The sequence below is a fragment of the Balearica regulorum genome, chromosome 3, assembly GCF_011004875.1.
Source record: "Balearica regulorum gibbericeps isolate bBalReg1 chromosome 3, bBalReg1.pri, whole genome shotgun sequence".
Taxonomy (NCBI): domain Eukaryota; kingdom Metazoa; phylum Chordata; class Aves; order Gruiformes; family Gruidae; genus Balearica; species Balearica regulorum.
The window spans coordinates 2318068-2337076 of record NC_046186.1 but is presented as its reverse complement, the minus strand read 5'-3'; the positions used below and the strand labels follow the sequence as shown (position 1 = coordinate 2337076).

General features: G+C 44.1%; 2 protein-coding genes across 6 annotated transcripts in view; one reads left to right on the top strand and one right to left on the bottom strand.

Moving 5' to 3' along the window:
• FZD3 (frizzled class receptor 3) overlaps positions 1 to 7854 on the bottom strand; it is a 61922-nt gene extending 54068 nt beyond the window's left edge. For 2 of the 3 annotated variants that reach the window (XR_012834973.1, XM_075750345.1), the window contains exons 1-2: positions 7747 to 7853; positions 2334 to 2854 (exon numbers count right to left, since the gene is read on the bottom strand). Coding sequence is in view for 2 of the 3 variants with exons in the window: in XM_075750345.1 (XP_075606460.1) it covers positions 2334 to 2522 (189 nt within the window). In the remaining variant the exon portion in view is untranslated. Of the gene's footprint in view, positions 1 to 2333; positions 2855 to 7746 lie in introns of all 3 variants that reach the window. The other variant, XM_075750344.1, reaches the window with a different exon arrangement.
• Positions 7855 to 8021: 167 nt separating this feature from the next.
• Positions 8022 to 19009, top strand: part of FBXO16 (F-box protein 16) — a 45403-nt gene continuing 34415 nt past the window's right edge. The window contains exons 1-2 of one of the 3 annotated variants that reach the window (XM_075750329.1): positions 8022 to 8130; positions 15569 to 15720. In XM_075750329.1, the coding sequence (XP_075606444.1) occupies positions 15625 to 15720 (96 nt within the window). In that variant the 5' untranslated portion in view covers positions 8022 to 8130; positions 15569 to 15624. Of the gene's footprint in view, positions 8131 to 14347; positions 14441 to 15568; positions 15721 to 19009 lie in introns of those variants that run through there. The other 2 variants (XM_075750330.1, XM_075750328.1) reach the window with 2 other exon arrangements.

The following is a 19009-nucleotide window of genomic DNA, read 5'->3' as shown; positions in this document are numbered from 1 at the left end:
TTAGCAGGACATTTCTTACATTCCCTAAATGCTCTCCCAGCCTATGACAACTGAGGAGAAGAGCCCAAAGTGGGTTTTTTTCTACCTAGTCACCCTCATTGGCATTATCTTCCAAATTCTGGTCCAGTGTCCTCAAACTTTTTGCATACACAGTACTGTCTAAGAGTTTGATGGCTCTACTGCCACCTATTTGAAGAACTACCTCTTCCTCTCTATTCTGACTTGGCTTCTAGTAACTTCATTTGATGGACCCTAGTTTTTCTCTGGATGTTTTTGAGATAGCTCAGAACTTCACACAACACTCCAGCTATTTGTGAGTGACAGGATTATATAACACCACTGTAATGTCTGGTCTTTATTCCTTTCCTAATTCCATGTCTGATTTGCTTTTTGGCTTTCTTACTGCTCAGTCAAGCTTTCAACTCATATTTCAATAGAACAAGCCATCATAAATCCAATGAAATAAGCTGACCACCACCACTGATATGAAAACTATTATTCCCCTCCAACACATAAACTTTGAATTTCCTCAACAATTTTACGGCTCAATGTATCTCAAACATAATCTCAAGATCTTTACACTTCTTCATTCTGATTTGACCTTAGTCTTAAGTTAGTCACAACAGTATCAATAGGCTTTGTCATCTTACTGCTAGTCTTCTCTTCTAAATCATTTCAGAAAATACTGAACTGTACAGATCCCAAAAGACTTCAACTGATAATCTACTTCTACTCCAAGAGGTGACCATCTACTTCTCCAACCACCCAACAAAACCAAAACCTACTATCTCCACACCTCTGCAAGCCAAGTCCCCGCAGTCTTCAATCCAGCTGGCTTCGTCAATTCCTTTAATATCCTAAATTCCACCTTTCAAAGACGAAATAAACGGTTTGTTCACACCTAGTTATTCACATTGTTATCCCGTTAAACTTGCTTACTTGCTTTGGCTTCATTTTTCTTTCTTACAGTTAGATCTCCAAAGGCGCTCAGAACTTACCAGAACCAATTCTAAAATAAAATTAATTCCTGTTGCTATGTATTTAGTATAATTGTAATCCCTGGCCACATCCAAATGAGCCGTTGAAATGGCTGTCCATAGTTCTTTCAAACAAAGCAAATTTAAGGGTAGGAATCTCTATTTTCTTCTTACAGTAAAATGCCTGTCAAGTCTGGCAAGTCACAACTCTTCCATAGAAAAGACTATATAAAGCCTTGGATTTATATTATTTAAAAAGAGCAATTAAATTAAGTTTCTACAGTGCCAGGAAGAACATTCAAAGATGAAAACACACAATTATTGTTTCTGTTCTCAGTGTACAGCACGGCATATCTACCCGCGAGGATTCCCAAGCATTTCAAAAATACAAATAAACCTAATCTGCACAAATCTCTCATGAAAATTTGAATAGACTGACAGTGAGACTTGTCTAATATTCTGAATTTCCATCAGTTTTAGCCATATCACAGAATACCAAGTAAGGAAACACCTTAGGTAGGGTGACAGGATAGAGAACATACTGAAGTGAACTTAAAAGTCTTGGATAAGCTAGAGTATAGATAAAAAGAAACTAAGTGCGTGGTTGAAATCCCATCAGGAAAGTTCTCCAAAGAAAGGTTAGACAAATATCAGCGGAAATGTGTTGGTTTTTTTTCTTTTTTAAAGGAGAAGTGATGTATAAGTCCAAAGAAGGTTTTGGGGAATAATGGTAACAGTAATATGGTACCATTATAATAAACAAAGTACGAGTCTAAAAGCTTATCTGCCTGGACATAGAACAGAAACAGGTTCACTAAATTGTCTGCAAGACAACAGACTTTCTTGCAGCTGAGAAAAGCAGTACTAATAAATGAGCAATGCGCATTATTTTCATGGTATGTCTTATTATTCTCATTTTCTTCACACCAAATTTTAGGTGAGTAAGAAAAGGCCAAATATTACAAAGCCAGCAGAGAACGTAAGTCTTCAGAACTAAAAATCTTCTATTCATTGTTCAGTATGCTATTTTTCTAGCATTCAGTTAAATGACAGACCATTCAAAAAATGCATTCTTGATCTGTCTAAATATTTAAAGTAACAGACTAACATACAAACACATCCAGAGTATTTCACACTCAGTTATACTAAATTAGGCAAATTTTGTAGTCATAGAATATTTTAGTATATATTACAATACATCTTATGCAAGTGGTATTTGTTTTTATATTTAAATTATTAATTATCTTGATTTTTTCATTTTTATTTCTAATACAAATATCTTCCTGGATTCCGTTACGAATTATTTGTCAAGTAAAAGCCAAAAAACATACATATTGCTGTAAAAACTAGTCTTACCTCCATTGCTAATGCTGCTGTTTGCTGGTCATAATGATTCAGAAGATTAGGCATGAAGGTGGTATTGTAAGGCAGATCCTGGCACATCCGCAAGATGATGGGCTCACAAGAAAATAAACTGTGCCCTCTTGTGTGCCCCACCAAAACATCCAAAAGCCAAAGGTAACAGAACATCCAGCTAACAGCCATCCTTCCGCACTGGGAATGGGGCCAGTTATAGAGACCAGTCAGAAAGCTCTTTCAATGCCTCATGTACCCTCAGATTTCACTTCAATGGTGATATTTTCAGTCCTTGTTTAAGGTTCTTCAAAACTGGAATACTCTTTGTATACAACATTGTTAGCTCAGTCCAGAAGATGATGTATTTGAGACAAATGTGTGAGAAGACTTGGCTTTTCTTTTCTCAGTATTATAGAGAATCTATTAGGTTAAGGTATCAAAATGTTTAACCACATTCCCACACAATTGACCCCATCGTGACAGAACAGCAGTCGAGTTACGTTCTTCTTTTGTTAGGTAACCTAGAATAAAAAACACAACAAACAGTAAAAAGCCTTGTAATTGATTAAAATATTTTAACTCTAAATAGCTTGTCAGACAAATTGCTTCAAGTTCTCATGTGCAAGACTAGAGGGTCCCTTGACAAGTTTTAATCCTGGGTTCAGACTATTTCTGATAGAAAAAAACCTCGTATGCAGTAAAACACAGGAGGGAAAAAAGAGGAATGTACTTACTATGAAGAAAATATTTTTAGAAAACTCCACACTTTAAATTTAACCATGTGAGCATTACAATTGTTGACCACACTGAAACCAAGCTATTTATGACTCAGCATCTCCACTGGTACATTCACAGCGATAGCATCTCTTTAGTTGCATGGCCTTATAACTTCTGCTGAATAATTATAAAACAAAAACAAAACAGTCACCACCACCAATACACAAGTCCCAACTTGCAGTACTGAAGACTACCATTCTGTCCAACAAGCTACAGTCATGGTTTGGCTACCTGTGTTCAAATATGTAATTTTAGTCCAGTTGTAAACAGCTTTTTTTGTTGTCTCTAACCCATTTTACTCACACACATATCTCATATCTTCCTCTCCAGAAACCATCATAACAGCTACGGATAAGCCAGAAGACAGCATTCTTTGACTGCCCCTTTCTCCACATGCTCTTAAAGAAGGAAACTGCGAAGGTAGCTACATATGGTTGTTCTGCCAGTTCCACTCTACCTATCGAGCCAATTTAAACAGCAAACATTCCCCAGGGCTGGATCTGCATTTTCTCAGCATTAAGGGGCTGGAGTGGAACAAGCAGAACAGGGACTCAGCATATCATGCTCATTGACCGGAGAAACAAACTCTGAAATTGGAGGCTAAAGCATGGAAAAAGCTGACAGAGCTGTAAGAGTACAGAGAGGCCCGTTTCTTATAACAATTTTGTCTTACGGCAATGAAATTTGCAAAATTCAGTCTTTAACCAACTGCATTGAAAAAAAATTATGGTTTGCACTTAAAGGTAACAAGAATTTAGAAATCTGTTTGAACTAGAAAAACCCAAATACTGCTTCAATATTCCCAAGAGTAGGCCAATCTGAGCAGAGCTCCAATCTTGAGAAAACAATCTTTTTCCTTAGATATTCAGGAAGGGAAAGAAATTCTATACCTCAGAGATGGAAAAAATCTTTCCTTTCTCCCTAATACAAACTTAGTGAGAGATACGAAAGAGTTAAATTACCAGACTTTGGCTGGTATCAGCAGATCAAAAAAGTTATGCATGCACACTTTTGTTTACATAAGCCCATCTTATGGTCAGAAAAATTAAACACCATATACCTCTTTAAACCCTCATATACTTTGCGGGTTAGACTAGATAATCTTGAGAAGTTCCTTCCAACCTAAACAATTCTGTGCTCCTCTTTAGATCACGTGCGGCAATGTTTTTGGCTGTAGCTGTTCAAGACAGGCTGGTAAAAACAAACATGCAAATAGGAAAAAGACCAAGATGCTAAACATAACCATGTTAATTTAAGTTCATTGACAACTTGCTTTCACAGGCTGCTTCCTCTCTCACAGCTATTGACGGGGAATCTATGTTTGAAGCAGCACTGAAGTACATAAAGAAAAGAATACAATCAGTAAAACTGTTCCAAACCTAGGAAAAATCAAACTTGACCAAAAAAAGCAGAAAAGAGAACTACCTACACCTTAAGTTAGGTGGTAGAACCAACCAACACAGCCCATATCACAGTGTCTTGCTTATATATTGAAGCAAGCAAGTGTTGCTGTGAAGAGCAGTCAAGACATTGAATTTGAAAGATCAAAATTAGCCACTGTATATATATGACATACTGATTTTACTCCAATTTCAAGTTCATATTGCCTTGAAAAGCTATGTCCTTCCAATCAGAGGAAGCCATTTCTCATAAGTCAGAGGAAGATTTATTTTTCAAGAATTTGGTGCCTCTTTAAAAAAAAAAAATCAAAAACCAAAGAGCAGACTAGCATTACTTAACCCTAAAGGTTTCTCCATATTCTCACATCCTGACCGGAAGATTACAAGTTACAGACAAAATCAACTCCTACTTAGTTTTGTACAAGGTGCCTAACCCCCTTTGAATCTAGCCTTTTGATTTTGACATTTTACTAATAGTTTCCCAAACTCAGGAAAAGAAGCCTTTTCATCTCATTGTCATCTCCAAAACACTGGCTTCAAGCAATTCTTTTCTTTTTCCCCAAACACTTTGGCCACCAACTCCAAAAGACTTTATCCAACAACTTCAGCAAAGTCAACTTGTAGCGTGGATTAGCAACGGACTTTTTAGTGTGCTCCCTGTAATCCAGATGCCATTCCAGCAGTGATCAGTAGATAATGCTTCATAAGTGCTTTCAAAAGCAACATAATATGAACTGTACTCATACCAGGTATTATGTTAAAGTTGGAAGCACAAACATTGGGCAAATCCATGTCAGGATCTAAAGTCTTGGGAAAAACTCCAAGAACACTTCACATAAATCATCATATTAATGACATTCAAAATAGAGACTCCAAACAAATCCACCCATCCTCTGACTTCCTCACAACCTCAAACTGAAAAAAACATGCAAAAACCCAGACACAGTAAGCCATGAAGAGTTATAACTGTGCAGAAAGCTGAAAAAAAATCATCATTTTCTTTCACCTTTTTTCCATTTTATGCTTGAGATCTTATTACTACACAGTGTCATAAAGGAAATGAAGAATGTATTTTCTAGAGCCAAAAAGGAACATCAAACTATATAGCCTTGTCATGCAGTGCCCTTTCACGGAAAAAAAAATAATCTAGGTGAAATTAAGAAAAAAAGATAACCATATCATTGCAAAAGGAGACGAAAGTTTTGCGAACAAGTATATAGATGACCTATTAACTGGTGTAGACAGATAAATGCTGTAATAAGCAATCTTTAGTGTCAAGATAGTTTCTTACCACAAATCCAGTTCTGTATACAGAACTTAAGCCTCTACATATGAAATTTTGTGGTTATTTTGATATGTATATAAAAACAAAACAAAACACTTTCGATGACACTGGGAATAAAAGAGGAGGAGGGGATGCCTACCCATCTACCCCAAGGCACTGCAAAAAAACCTGTGGGCAAAAGGAGTAGGAAACAGCTAGTTTGTTAGTGTGGTTATGGATTTATACATTATTTATAATCATTAGAAGCCCATCCAATTCCTGCTGTAAAGCATAAATTAAGACTTGCATAGAAGACTATTATAAAGAATGAAAATCATGAAATGAGAGGGTTGAATCCCACAAGGCTTTTTGTTGGTTTTTTTTCAAATCAAATACATTTCAAAGTTACTAAGGGGGCAATAAGAGGGCGCAAACAAGAAAAAAAGTCATCAGACTTTAGAAAGAAAGTATGTAGGTGGATTAATTCACAGTTATCTGTCCCAGAGAAATTAAGTGATAAAACAACAAACTTGATGACTCCTGTACAAGTGAGAAGACAAGAGGAGAATGTCACCTTAGTCATTCCCCACCCAGTTCTGATCACGGTGAAAGGAAAGGAACTCATTCATTGCATACAAGCACTGGCAGCGTTTCCCCAACCCATTCCCACCCACATGAAGGCACAAAAGGAGAATACATTATTCTCCCAACTCCATTTTAATTAGTCAGTGGGAAAGAAACTCCAGTGCTGTACTCCCCTGTTCCACTTGTATTACGTATTAAGGGAGAACCACACTATAATCCCCAACATCCTCTATTTCAATTTGGAGTCCATGGAGGAAGGAGGGCACATACTACACTCTCTCACTCTTCCATGCTCCTCCTCACTGTACTAGAGGGCAGAATGAAGAAAGACGCAGAGTACCTCCTCTTCCCCTCTCCCTCCGCACAGTGACACCACAACAGTCCCTGCTCCACTCCCCGCAGGGACGATGGAAAGACAGAAACCCTTTCTGGTTAGATTCTCCATGTGTATGGAGGGACAGGTCTCCACCTCTCTCCATTTGAGTCCATACTGCATGGCAAGCTAAAGGAACTGGAGAGGAAGCTAGCTATCATCCCTTAGACTGGAAGAGGAGGTAGGGTGCAGACTGAACTAGCATCCCCTTTCCCCTTGAATCCTCGCTCTGTTTCAAAGGCAAAAGGAACAAGTGCATACATGGGACTAGCGTCCTCTTGGATTCCTGCTGCATCGCAAAGGGAAAGGATGAATATAAGTAGGTAAGACTAACACCCCTGCCGCCCTGGGTCTTCACTGAATTCATTGCAAAAGGAAAAAGAGTGTGCATGGACAGAGCTAGCATCCCCTTGGGTCTCTGCTGCACTGCAAAAGGAAAAGGGCGAGGGAGGCGTGCGTGGGACTAGCATCCCTTTCCTCCTGGGTCACTGCAAAGAGAAAGGAGGGAAGCATGGGGCTAGCAACCTCCTGGGTCCCCAGCGCACCGCAGAAAAGGTGTTTGTATGCGGAGGGGGGAACGGCATCCCCTCCTCCTCGGGTCCCCAGTGCACTGCTGGGGGAAAGAGCCTCATCCCCTTCTGCCGGCTCCCCAGCGCACTGGTGAGGGAGCCGGGACCAGCATCCCCCGGCCCCGGGGCGCTGCTGCGGGAGAGGGGGTGGATCCTGCACCTCCGTGTCGTTCAGCGGAGGACAGAACTAGCATCCCCTGTCCTTCGGTCGCCCGCCGCATCGGAGTGAGGGGAACTTAACCCTCCGCTCCGCTCACTTCCCCGCCCAAAGGACGCTTCATGGCCGCCCCCCACAGCGCCGTCTCCGGGAGCGGGTGTCTCTGCCCTTGGCGAGAGAGGCGGTCGCTGTGAGGGTGAAAATACGACATCCCTGAGGGAAACCCCCTGCCCATCTGCACATCGCGCCCCCCTCCGCGCCGCTCGGGGCCCAGGTCCCCGCCGTTACCTCAGCGCGGGGTCCCGCCGCTGCAGCCCCGCTTCTTCCCTCAGGTGGCGGCGGCGGCGGCGGAGGCAACGGCCGCGCCTCCTCGCGCCCGACCCCGCCGCAGCACCCGCCCCGCCCCGCGCCTCCGCCCCGCCCTCTCGTGCCGTCACGCCCTGCCGCCGCCCCGCCCCTCTCCCTGCCGAAGCGAACGAACCAATCAGAACGGGACGAGCAGGTTGCTAGGTAGATCGGAACCTCCGGCCGTTCTGTCTTCCCGCCCCCCACTGGTAAGATCTGATTGGCTGGCGCCTTCCCGGGGGGGGTGCGGGAAGCGGTTGCCATAGCGACGGGAAGCGGCCTTGCGGGAGGAGTAGGCCGCACCGCCCGCGGGCGGGGAGGAGGAAGGTGAGGGGCGGCCCGGCCCGGCGCTGGGGGCCGCGGGGACCCCGAACTCGGGGGTGACTGAGGTGTGAGGGGACAAAGGGATGGACGAATCCCCTGGGAGAGCGTGGGGCACACGGGGGGTGGGCGGGGGGGCATGGGGAAGGGGTAAAACTCCAGTCGGGCACGAGGGGACGTTGCTGTGGGACATTGGGGGGATGAAAGTGGTGTGGAGTGGGGAGGGGGATACAAATGCAGTGGGACACGGTGGGACAGTGGAAAGAGAGGGGAGTACAAACGCTATTGGATATGGAGAGGGGATAACAGATTTGATAGGATGCAGGAAGTCTGATGGAAAGATGGAAGACCCTAGCGTGCTCCAGGCATAGCCCATGCTGTGCGGAAGGGGGGCTCTGAGGTACCCGGTAGAGAAAGTATAATGCTACGGTGGGGGACACTGAGGTACAAAGGGCCTGGGGTCTGCCAGCACTGTCAGGCCTGGGGCCAGAGGGGATTTTTGTTGCCTTTTGGTCCCAGAAGAGATTTTAGTGTCTGAGTGAAAGGAATGCTTAGAAATATTAGTGCTCAAAGGGACAGGGCATAAAGAAGTCATGCAAAGAGCATAAACTCAGTAAATGGGTGGGAAAAGCACTAGTATCTACAGACACAAGTACTGAGCAGCTGGGGTCTGCTACTGCCTTTTAACGAGGGGTGAGGAAAGCTGTCGGGGCACTACAGGACATGGGGACAGTGGGCAGCGCAACTGTATGTGCTGCAGGACTAGGGAAGTTCTGACGGACCGTGAGATAAGAGCATCATGGATCATCCAACTGCATAACGGAATACTTGGGATCCAGCTCGGGGGTCCCCAGGACAAGGAGGACATGGAGCTGTTGGAGCCAGGCCAGAGGAGGCCACGGAGATGCTGCGAGGGCTGGAGCACCTCTGCTCTGGAGACCTCAGGCTGAGAGAGTTGGGCTGGTTCAGCCTGGAGAAGAGAAGGCTGCGGGGAGACCTTGGAGCCCCTTCCAGTCCCTGCAGGGGCTCCAGGAAAGCTGGAGAGGGGCTGGTGCCAAGGGCAGGGAGGGACAGGCCAAGGGGAATGGCCTGAAGCTGCAGGAGGGGAGATGGAGATGGGATGGGAGGCAGCAATCCTTCCCTGGGAGGGTGCTGAGGCCCTGGCCCAGGGTGCCCAGAGAAGCTGTGGCTGCCCCATCCCTGGAAGGGATGGAGGGTGTCCCTGCCCATGGCAGGGGGATGAAACTAGATGCACTCTGAGGTCCCTTCCAACACAAGCCAGTCTGGGATTCTGTGATTCTATGACTATAAATCCAGCAAGATTTGGGGTAGAAAGGGAAATGCTTTATTCTCTAGGGATAAAAGGGACCTTGCTCTTGTCTTATGTATGAGGGAAGAAAGGTGTTAGGGATCAACGCTGATCAGTTCCCCTGGGTATAATGTCATTGGGACTATGCAGTGCTGTGACAGCTCCTGGGAGGATGTTGGCCCTGCAGGACACAAGGAGACTGAAGTGGAGCAGGAGTTGGAGTCAGTGCTTCTGGGCTGAGAGCAGATCCTGGAGAACATCTGTAATGTGGACACAGAGGAGAGCAGTCAGGTATTGACACCACCAGAGAGGGGAGATTGCTGGGTTTATTGGAGACCAAAGAGGGTACCGGTCCTTTGGAGCTGAGTGATGCTGTGGGGTAAAGGGAATAGCATGGGATGGGATGGGATGCGATAGGGCATGGCAGGGCAGAGCAGGATATTTCATTCGGAAGGGACCTACAACGATCATCTAGTCCAACTGCCTGACTGCTTCAGGGCTCACCAAAAGTTAAAGCGTATTATTAAGAGGCATTGTCCAAATAACAGTGAGAGACTTGGGGCATCGACCACCTCTCTAGGAAGCCTGTTTCAATGTTTGACCACCCTCTCAGTAAAGAAATGCTTCCTAATATCTGGTGTGAACCTCCTCTGATGCAGCTTTGAGCCGTGGTTATGAGGAGAATGGGTATGGAAGCTAAAGCAACACAGCAGGGGCATTGGTATAGAGGGCAATGGTATGAAGGAGCGTAAGGGTTTGGGGGTCTGTGGATCAGTGGAGGGTATCTCCTCTGGGATGGTATGGTGCCTCGGTGGACTTCATGGACCAGGGAGGAACACAGAGTTATTCACTGCCCGGAGTAAGGGGGATTGCAGGGGTACTCAAACCTTGGGTTCTTGCGCACAGGGGTATTTCTTGCACACCCTGGCAGGGGTAAGGGTGTTGGTCCCGTGCAGTGCAAGGTGCACAGAAGCGATGGTGCTGGGGGGGAGGCAGAAGTATCAGTGGCACAAGGTGCTGCAGGTGTTTGGGTTTATCAGTACCGTGGCGATGCCATGCTCTGGGCTTTACTGATGCTGTTGCATTGGTACTACAGAGATCCTCGAAGCCAGCTGGGCAGACGCCTGTGTCAGGGTCACAGAGCCTTCCACGGGACTGGGGACAACCGTGAGAAGACCAGTGCGGCAGTGGGGAACACTGGCAATATCATGCAGAGTGGACATGTTCGCTGAGGACAGGGCGTCACTATGCGAAGTGCAGGTGACAAATGTGGAAGGCCAGATGATATCGGTGCTTTGCAGCTTGTGGGTGAAGGGCCAGCAGGAGGGAAAGGAGGAGGGCAGTATTGGCCTCCTTGTTGTAAATCATTGCGAATGTGCACTTTGTCTCTTGCCCTTCTCCTCCTGTCGTCTTTCCAGGTGTACCCCTACATCTGAGGATCTGTTTCACATTATCTTTTCCACCTCAGGCTACTTTCTTGAATTTTTCCCATTTTGAGTGCCCCATAGTTCGGCCTACATTCTAGATTGTTTTTCTGTTCCTACTGTTTAAAGCATTTCTTCCATAGCATCAATCATCGTGCTGTTTATTGTCTATACAATAACTTATATACAATAAAAATTACTTTCCTGTCTGAGCTTGGGATTGATTCAGTTAAATTCTGTTTATTCGCAACTGAACTCCTTGACTGTGCCATTGTCGTCACATGGATTAATGTGATTAGGCTCTTTCTCTGCAAAATACATCCTTAAGCCTCTGAGTGCACCAGGCTCTGTTGAACCACAAAGGCTTACTGCTATAGAGATGTGGTCAAAACCATTAATAAAGCGGGTCTGCTTCTTAAGGACTTGTTCTACAAACCTATGGAATGCCATTCCAGGTTAAGCAGAGATTAACCCAGCTAAAGGAAATGATTCCAATGCCCTTAGTTAATATGATATGATCATTATGTATTGTTAATATTTCTTAAATGCAATCACATTTTTTTAAACCAAGGGCTTGACCCAACTTGTACTGAAATCAGTGAAACTATTTCCATTGGCTTCAGTAGGATTTTGATCAGTCTTGAAATTGTCTTGCTGTTAGGCACCGCCATTTGCGTCTCCTGCCCTGTAAAATCAACGTATGCCTTCTTCAAACATCTCAAAAACCACAAATCTCTTGGGTCCTCACTCAGTATATCCTTTCAGTTGAACTGTGAGCCATTCCTAGGTACTCTCTCAATCTAGTAACCCAGGCAGTTTTGCTCTTTTTTAACATTTGCGTTCTGCCAGACTCACCTGCTCTCTGCAAACTCTGTAGGATAACTGCTTTGAAACAGCTGGAGATCTCTGACCAACGTGATGTGAAGTTAATCAAACACAACCAGCTTGAAAACACTGTATAGACTCATAAACCTAGTCTTTCCCAAATCTTTCCCCCAAATCTCTTTTGCACTGATATGTATTATGCCTGCTGCCTGTTCCTATATTGCCTTTTTACTGTTCCTTGGAGAAGGATATTAGATTTTCTTTTTTAAGTATCATGTGTCAATAACTTTTCCTCTCTCGTAGTGAACCAGCATTGTCCTTATATATATTTAAAGCTTGATTTCTTGTTAACCTCATCGCACATCTCTTGCTGGTTGAATGTTTTCAGATCAGCTGAGCTTGATGAATTTCATCCCAGAATATGCAAAGAACAAGCTGGAGCAATCTCTGGAATGTTATTTCAGGCAACCAGTCCAAAGATAACGACTGTTGAGAAGAAGAGTGGGGCCCTGGCTAAACAGCTTGACAATCGCTGGTCTGCACGGCACACCAGCTGCCTTTTAAAGCATACTGAGCAAGCTGCTGCAGCCAACTCGGTATCGTGTCATAGATTAACTCTGATCAGAGTTACTCTAGACTCTTGAAGAAGCCGGATTAGCTGTTAATCCTGCCAGGGGTAGTGAATTCAGAGTGAAGACAAGAAGCGCAGGTTTTCCTTTGGGGAACAGACAGCTAAACTGTGTTGGTAGATCAAGTCTTTTCTTAGACAGCCTATAAAGAGCTTGCAATCAAATTTTAGGCTAGCTGCATGTTACGGATAAGATGCTTCTAGATTTTTAAATGCTGATGGTTCCTCTGATGCATCCCATGAAGTTCAAGGCTGCCCAATAAGTAAGTGCATGAGCCAGCAATGTGCCCTCGTGGCCAAGGCGGCCAACGGTGTCCTGGGGTGCACGGAGAAGAGCGTGGCCAGCAGGTGGAGGGAGGTTCTCCTCCCCCTCTGCTCTGCCCTGGTGAGGCCACATCTGGAGTTGTGTGTCCAGCTCTGGGCTCCCCAGTTCCAGACAGACTGGGAACTACTGGGGAGAGTCCAGCGGAGGGCTGCGAGGATGAGGAGGGGCCTGGAGCATCTCTGGTATGAGGAAAGGCTGAGAGAGCTGGGGCTCGTTAGCCTGGAGAAGAGAAGGCTGAGAGGGGATCTGATCCACACTTACCAATATCTAAAGGGTGGGGGTCAAGAGGACGGGGCCAGACTCTGCTCAGTGGTGCCCAGTGACAGGACAAGGGGCAACGGGCACAAACTGGAACACGGGAAGTTCCATCTGAACGTGAGGAAAAACTTCTTCCCTGTGAGGGTGACCGAGCCCTGGGACAGGCTGCCCAGAGAGGTTGTGGAGTCTCCTTCTCCGGAGAGATTCCAAACCCACTTGGACACGATCCTGTGCGACCTGCTCTGGGTGATCCTGCTCTAGCAGGGGGTTGGACTAGATGATCTCCAGAGGTCCCTTCCAACCCTTACCAGTCTGGGATTCTGTGAGTCCCAGCACGTACAGCGTGCCTTTGAGGAACCCAGGGAAAACACGTGCTCTAAAGTGACACTGCACAGTCCTGACTTCACCAAAGAATTCATCCTGTAAACACACACTGATGATAAACACACGCTGAGGTTGGACTTGGAGTTACCTCCTTCCCCTCATCGTGATTTTGAGCGTAGCTGGGGAGAGGAGCAGAGCAGGTGGTGGTTCTGTGACTGTGCTAGCAATGGGGTAGTGAGGGTGGGATGGCGGGATGGCGGGATAGCACATCGTGAACAAAGTTAAAATGTTTGGCTACGCTCCCCTTTTTGCCTGATGGTACCTGCCTTTGCAGCCCTGTTTCCACATCGTGCTCAAACATCAAGTGCAATTCAGGCAGTTTTATGGCATGTGAAGCTGGGAATATGACTTCTGCCAGGTGTGCCGTGAGCCACATTTTTGGCACAGAAGGAGCACAAGAGGGTCCGGAGGCACGACTGTCTCTGGGTTACGAGTTGTTAATGCGCCAGCTCACGGAGGTGTTTTGTGAACGCAGCTGCTCCAGCACCGAGAAAGCAGCGTCTGTGTAGGGAAACTGGAACATGAATCCAGGGTTGGGAGTGTGCTGCAGTGACAACTGATGTTTTTGTGACTAATGTGGAAGGTTGTCCCTGAAAAACAGGACATGGTTGCCCGAACCTGTTTTTTTGGCAGTGGAGCTGTTTCTCTAGCTTGTAATGTTGTGTTTCTGTGCATTGAAAAGGGCAAGGACCTTGCAGAAAAACAAAACAAAACAAAAACAACCCAGTAAGTGATCCCATCATTAATGCGTATACCAAATGTACCTATTGCACAAGAAGCCTCTAACATTGGCCAACTACAGAATGGGAGACTTCGAAACCTTATTAAGTCTTTTAGCTTTCAGTGGCCTCTCTGTGGGAAATTAAAATTGCAGTGTGCAGACAATGTTATTTAAGGATCTCTAGCAAAAAAAAAAAAAGTAAAATATAAGAACTGAGACTCTTGTAATGAACTTATTTCCTAACTACGGACCATATAACATTACTAGATGCAGAGAGAAAGATGTAAGAGATTTTTCATTTTTTCTCTTTCTTATACTTCTTTGATTCCGTAGTAGCTTAGGAGAGAAAGGGAGGAAACACTAATCAAAAAGGTGATGTGCCCAGACAGATCCTGCGGGGGTTTTGAAGATTAATCTTCCATTGATATGGAATTTTGTCTGGGTAAGGAACGGGGGACTGGGCTTTCATGAAGATGTGTCTTGTGAACCTCAGAGCTGTATTAGCTAGAAAGGTCTGTTTGCTGGGTGGATTTGAGGTGCTTGGGTTCAGGGTAGGCTAGCAACACAATATTGGAGTTACTTAGTGGAGTTGCCTTCCCTTTTATTCCAAAAGTGCTATTATTCACTTTGCCACCATGAAGCTTTAAAAGAATCTGAAGTATTTACAGAAAAATTCCCTAAAAACTATACACAAGGAACTGAGATATTTTTTAATGTGGTAAAGAAGTGACTTGGTTTTCAGGACGCTGCAGCTTACGCCTGTAGTCTGGAAATTGGATGCCTAGGGTGAGCAATAACATTCTCTTGCTGAATCCAGCTGCAGGATAGAAGACGAAGGGGAAAAAAAGCTTTTCCTATGTTTGGGCAAAAATATATAAAGAAATGGCTTTGTCTGAACATGGTCCAGTTATTCAGTGTCACAAAATGGAAAGGAATATTTTGTGAAATTTCCTATTTACTTCACACAGGAATTTTTGTTTAAAAGAGCAGCACAGTCAGTCTAAACTGTCAAAACCAATCTGCCTGAACACAGGACTCTGAGAGGTTTCAGTCAATTCTGAACCATTCTGGATTTCATTCTTTCAGTTAAGTGTTAAAGAAAAAAATTGATCCTTTGAGGCTTGTCATTATATGCCCATCAAAATCAGTAAAAACCTAGCTAGTGTCACCGAAGTAGATGCACAAGTTATCTGCAATTTTCAGTGCCAACAGCTGGAAAGAGAAATTTAGTGTACTTTCTAGCTCGCTGTATATACCCTGTTGTGATCACTCATGCAGCAAAAATCAAAGGCATATTCAATAATAATTGTGTTTGGGAAGAGCTGCTTAATTATTAAGTATTTATATTACATTAGTGCACTGAGGTTCCATCAGGAAATCTGGTCTTTACTGTCATGGTTACTGTGAGTACATCAAATAAAAGGCCTTACCCTAACTGACTTTCAAATAATTTTACTTGTATCATTGCTATTCTATTAAATCACTGGCTTCCTTCTTAAAATTATTTGCTTTTCACTAACATACTGTAATGGAGTAGCACAGAAATAATGTTGGTCTTTGTACTGTTCAGTTGTTATAGCCATTGGTGCTGACAAGACATCAGAGGACCCACCATCTCCCATATCTATGGCATTTGCACCTCCTAGAAACATGGATGGCCCCAAGCTACAAACCAAGATGAGCACATGGACTCCACTGAACCATCAACTCATGAATGACAAGGTAAGTTCCGTGCACATGGTCAAATTCGTAGAATCACGGAATTGTTGAGGATGGAAGGGACTTCTGGAGAAAATCTAGTCTGACCCCTCAAGGCAGCGTCAGCTAGATCATCTGCTCAGGATGTTGTCTGGTCAGATTTTGAATATTCTCAAATCTTAAGGCAAATTCTCAGGTTCACTTCACAAATTCCTAAGTCGCAGAAAAAATTAACTTATCATAGAATCACAGACTGGTTTGGTGGGAAGGGACCTCAAAGCCTGTCTAGTTCCACCCCCCTGCCATGGGCAGGGACACCCTCCACTAGCCCAGGTTGCCCAAAGCCCCATCCAACCTGGCCTTGACCACTGCCAGGGAGCCAGGGGCAGCCACAGCTTCTCTGGGCACCCTGGGCCAGGGCCTCAGCACCCTCACAGGGAAGAATTTCTTCCCAATATCTAATCTGAATCTACCCTCTTTTAGTTTAAAGTTTAGTTCCCCACCAGCCCCTCCTTGTTGGTGAGAAGAAGGTCCACGATGGCACCTCTCCTTGTTGGCTCCTCTGTCATGTGGAGAAGGAAGTTATCATCAATGCATTCCAGAAACCTCCTGGATTGCTTATCCTTTGCTGTGTTGTCCCTCCAGCAGATATCGGGGTGGTTGAAGTCCCCCACGAGGAATATGTTTTTGCCTTTGTAGATCATGAATAATGGAATAACAGCATAAATATTTTGTTTACTATGAGAGCTGTGTATATGTTAAACACGCATACAGTCTTTTATTATGTATACATATAAATAAAACCTAATATGTTATGTAAAAACTGAAAGTTCTAAAGCAAATTGTTTAAAACATACAAGTATTTAGTTCAAGTATTGTTATTTTGCCAAATCAGTTGTCTTTAAACAAAAAATGTGTATTATTTTCTTCGTGAAAGTTGCCAAATCATTCTTTTTCTGCACCAGACTTCAAGTTAACCCCAGAGCAAACCGAGTGTCAGTGTAAGTTTCCAAGTGGCTGCTGTGCTCCATCTCAGCTCGTAGGAGAGACCTTAATACCCACGCTCTGGCTTCTCTGCTAAGCCTGGCAGTGATGAGACTACCTTGATATTTTGGAAACTGAAGTGATGCACTCAATTTATAAATAACGAGATGCATTTCCTAACCTCCCACTCTGTATACTATATCTGGGATCTGCTAACATAACTGAGGGGGTTTTGGCTCATCTGTCACCAGGAGCATATTCCTCTCTCAGAATTCAGTTTAAATTTCTGTTGATGATTCATGGAGTTTAATCCAGAGTGGGCCATTACATCATGTAGTCTGGCTTCCTGGATTTCTTGGGCCATTTTGTTTCACACAGTTCTCCTGGTCTTGATCTCAGTAACTAGAATTTGGCTAAAATCTATCTTCCACGAAGGTACCCAGACTTCCTTTAGGCTTATCAAGAAATGAAAATTTCATCACTTCCCTAATATTTTTCTGATGATTAATCCCCTATACCATGAAAAGACGAAACCTTGTCTCCTGTTGGAATACTTCTAGCATTAGCTTCCATCATTTAAATCTTCCTCTGCTAGCTTATTAAACTCTTCTGTAATCAGTATTTTTTCCTTGTGGAAGGACTTTTACTCTGCTTCAAGCCAACACTTGAACTTTTTTTGATAAACTAAACAGATTTGAGCTCTTTGAAGTCCTTTCAATCTGGCATATCCTCCAGCCTTTGAATCATTTTAATGTCTGTTTCTTACACTCTTTAAAACATATTTTTACAGATGCACATCACTGTGCAATAAAGTGTGATCTGACTAGCCGTAAGTCTGTGGGTAAAACCACCCTTTCCTGCCTTCTTACTCCTCTGCTCCTTCGGCAGTCTGATGTTGCATTGGGCTGCAGCAAAACTTTCAGGAGCTCATATTAGATTCTTGTATACTCCAACACTTAGTGATGTTCCAGGGAAGATATAACCTACTATAATCTCCCAGACCTGCGCTCAGTGATGAAACTAATGATTAAAAGTGTTTTCTTGTTTCTGATCCAGGTTTTAAAGCATTGACCTACTTGAAACTCCTTTTCCTATATCACTCCACTGCTTTCAATGCTGGCTCTGCAGACTTAGGAGGAAAAAGAAAAAGTTGCAACAAAAATATTGTTGACAGCTGAAATCAGGAGATAATCCAATTGATGTATATAGGGAGCAACCTATATATATCACACAATCATATGTCTGTTCATTTCTGCACTCTTGAGTTAAGAGAAAGCATGAAGAAAGAAAAGGGTTTATAGATAGAAGGTGTGTGAGAAACAGTGAGAAGATGAAAGCATAGAGAGGAGAGATGCCTAAGAGGGGTACTTGTTAGTAGAATAGGCAATGAGGGGCAGCAGTGATGGGAATTCAGAGCCAATCCAAGGCAGAAGCGGTTAAGCTCCACCTAAACCTTAGTTAGGAGCAGACCCAAATACAGTTGGTAGCATAAATTTGCCACCTGCCTAATTTTGGGCAACCCTGGGGGTAGTCCATTCATAGCTCCTGTAGATTTCCCTGGATTTTCAAACATGCTCAAGAGTACACTTGTCTGCATTGTTGACAGGACCCAACTCTCTCCTACCTACTGTACATCAGGAGTCCTGCTGCCTCCATCTGTGGTTTTCTGCCTTTACATCAGCTGTTAGAACAGAAGAGACTGTCCAGGGTGTTACTAATGGGACATGGGCAGTCATGACTGTTTTAAAGCCAGGGTAACCATCAGGGACAGACCAGAGCTTTAACGGTCCCTTCCCACCCAAACCATTCCATGATTCTATGAAGCCGGGAGATGATTTGCCTTCTGTTGGGCAGTGATTCAGTCATGGGGTAGAAGAGCCCCCAGTGGCATTTGCACCAAGGGCTGGAGGATTTTGCCAGGTAGCCTTGAATTTGAGCTTATTGAAAATCACCCAAAGACATGGATGTGAGAAGGCAGGTCTCAGGAGCAACCTAGGCCTCAGTCTGCGTCCAAAGCCAGCAAGCTTAGGTACGCTGTAGGTATAACTCCAAGGCCTTGGAGGAGAGGACAGTAAACATGGGCTTGATTAAGGCAGTGCATGATTATACCAATTTTGGGCCATTCTGTTGTTAATTAATACTTCCAAGTTCTTGGAGTAGGCAGAACTTTCTAACAGAGTAGGCTCAGATGTATCTCCAAGAATGCTGAGAGCAAATATGTGTCTGTCTTTGATCAAAGACCATTAACATTGCTTTCAGTTATATAAATAGCTCCCTGCTTCACTTGAATTATCCAACCCAAAACTTAGATCTTTGACTATTCATCACT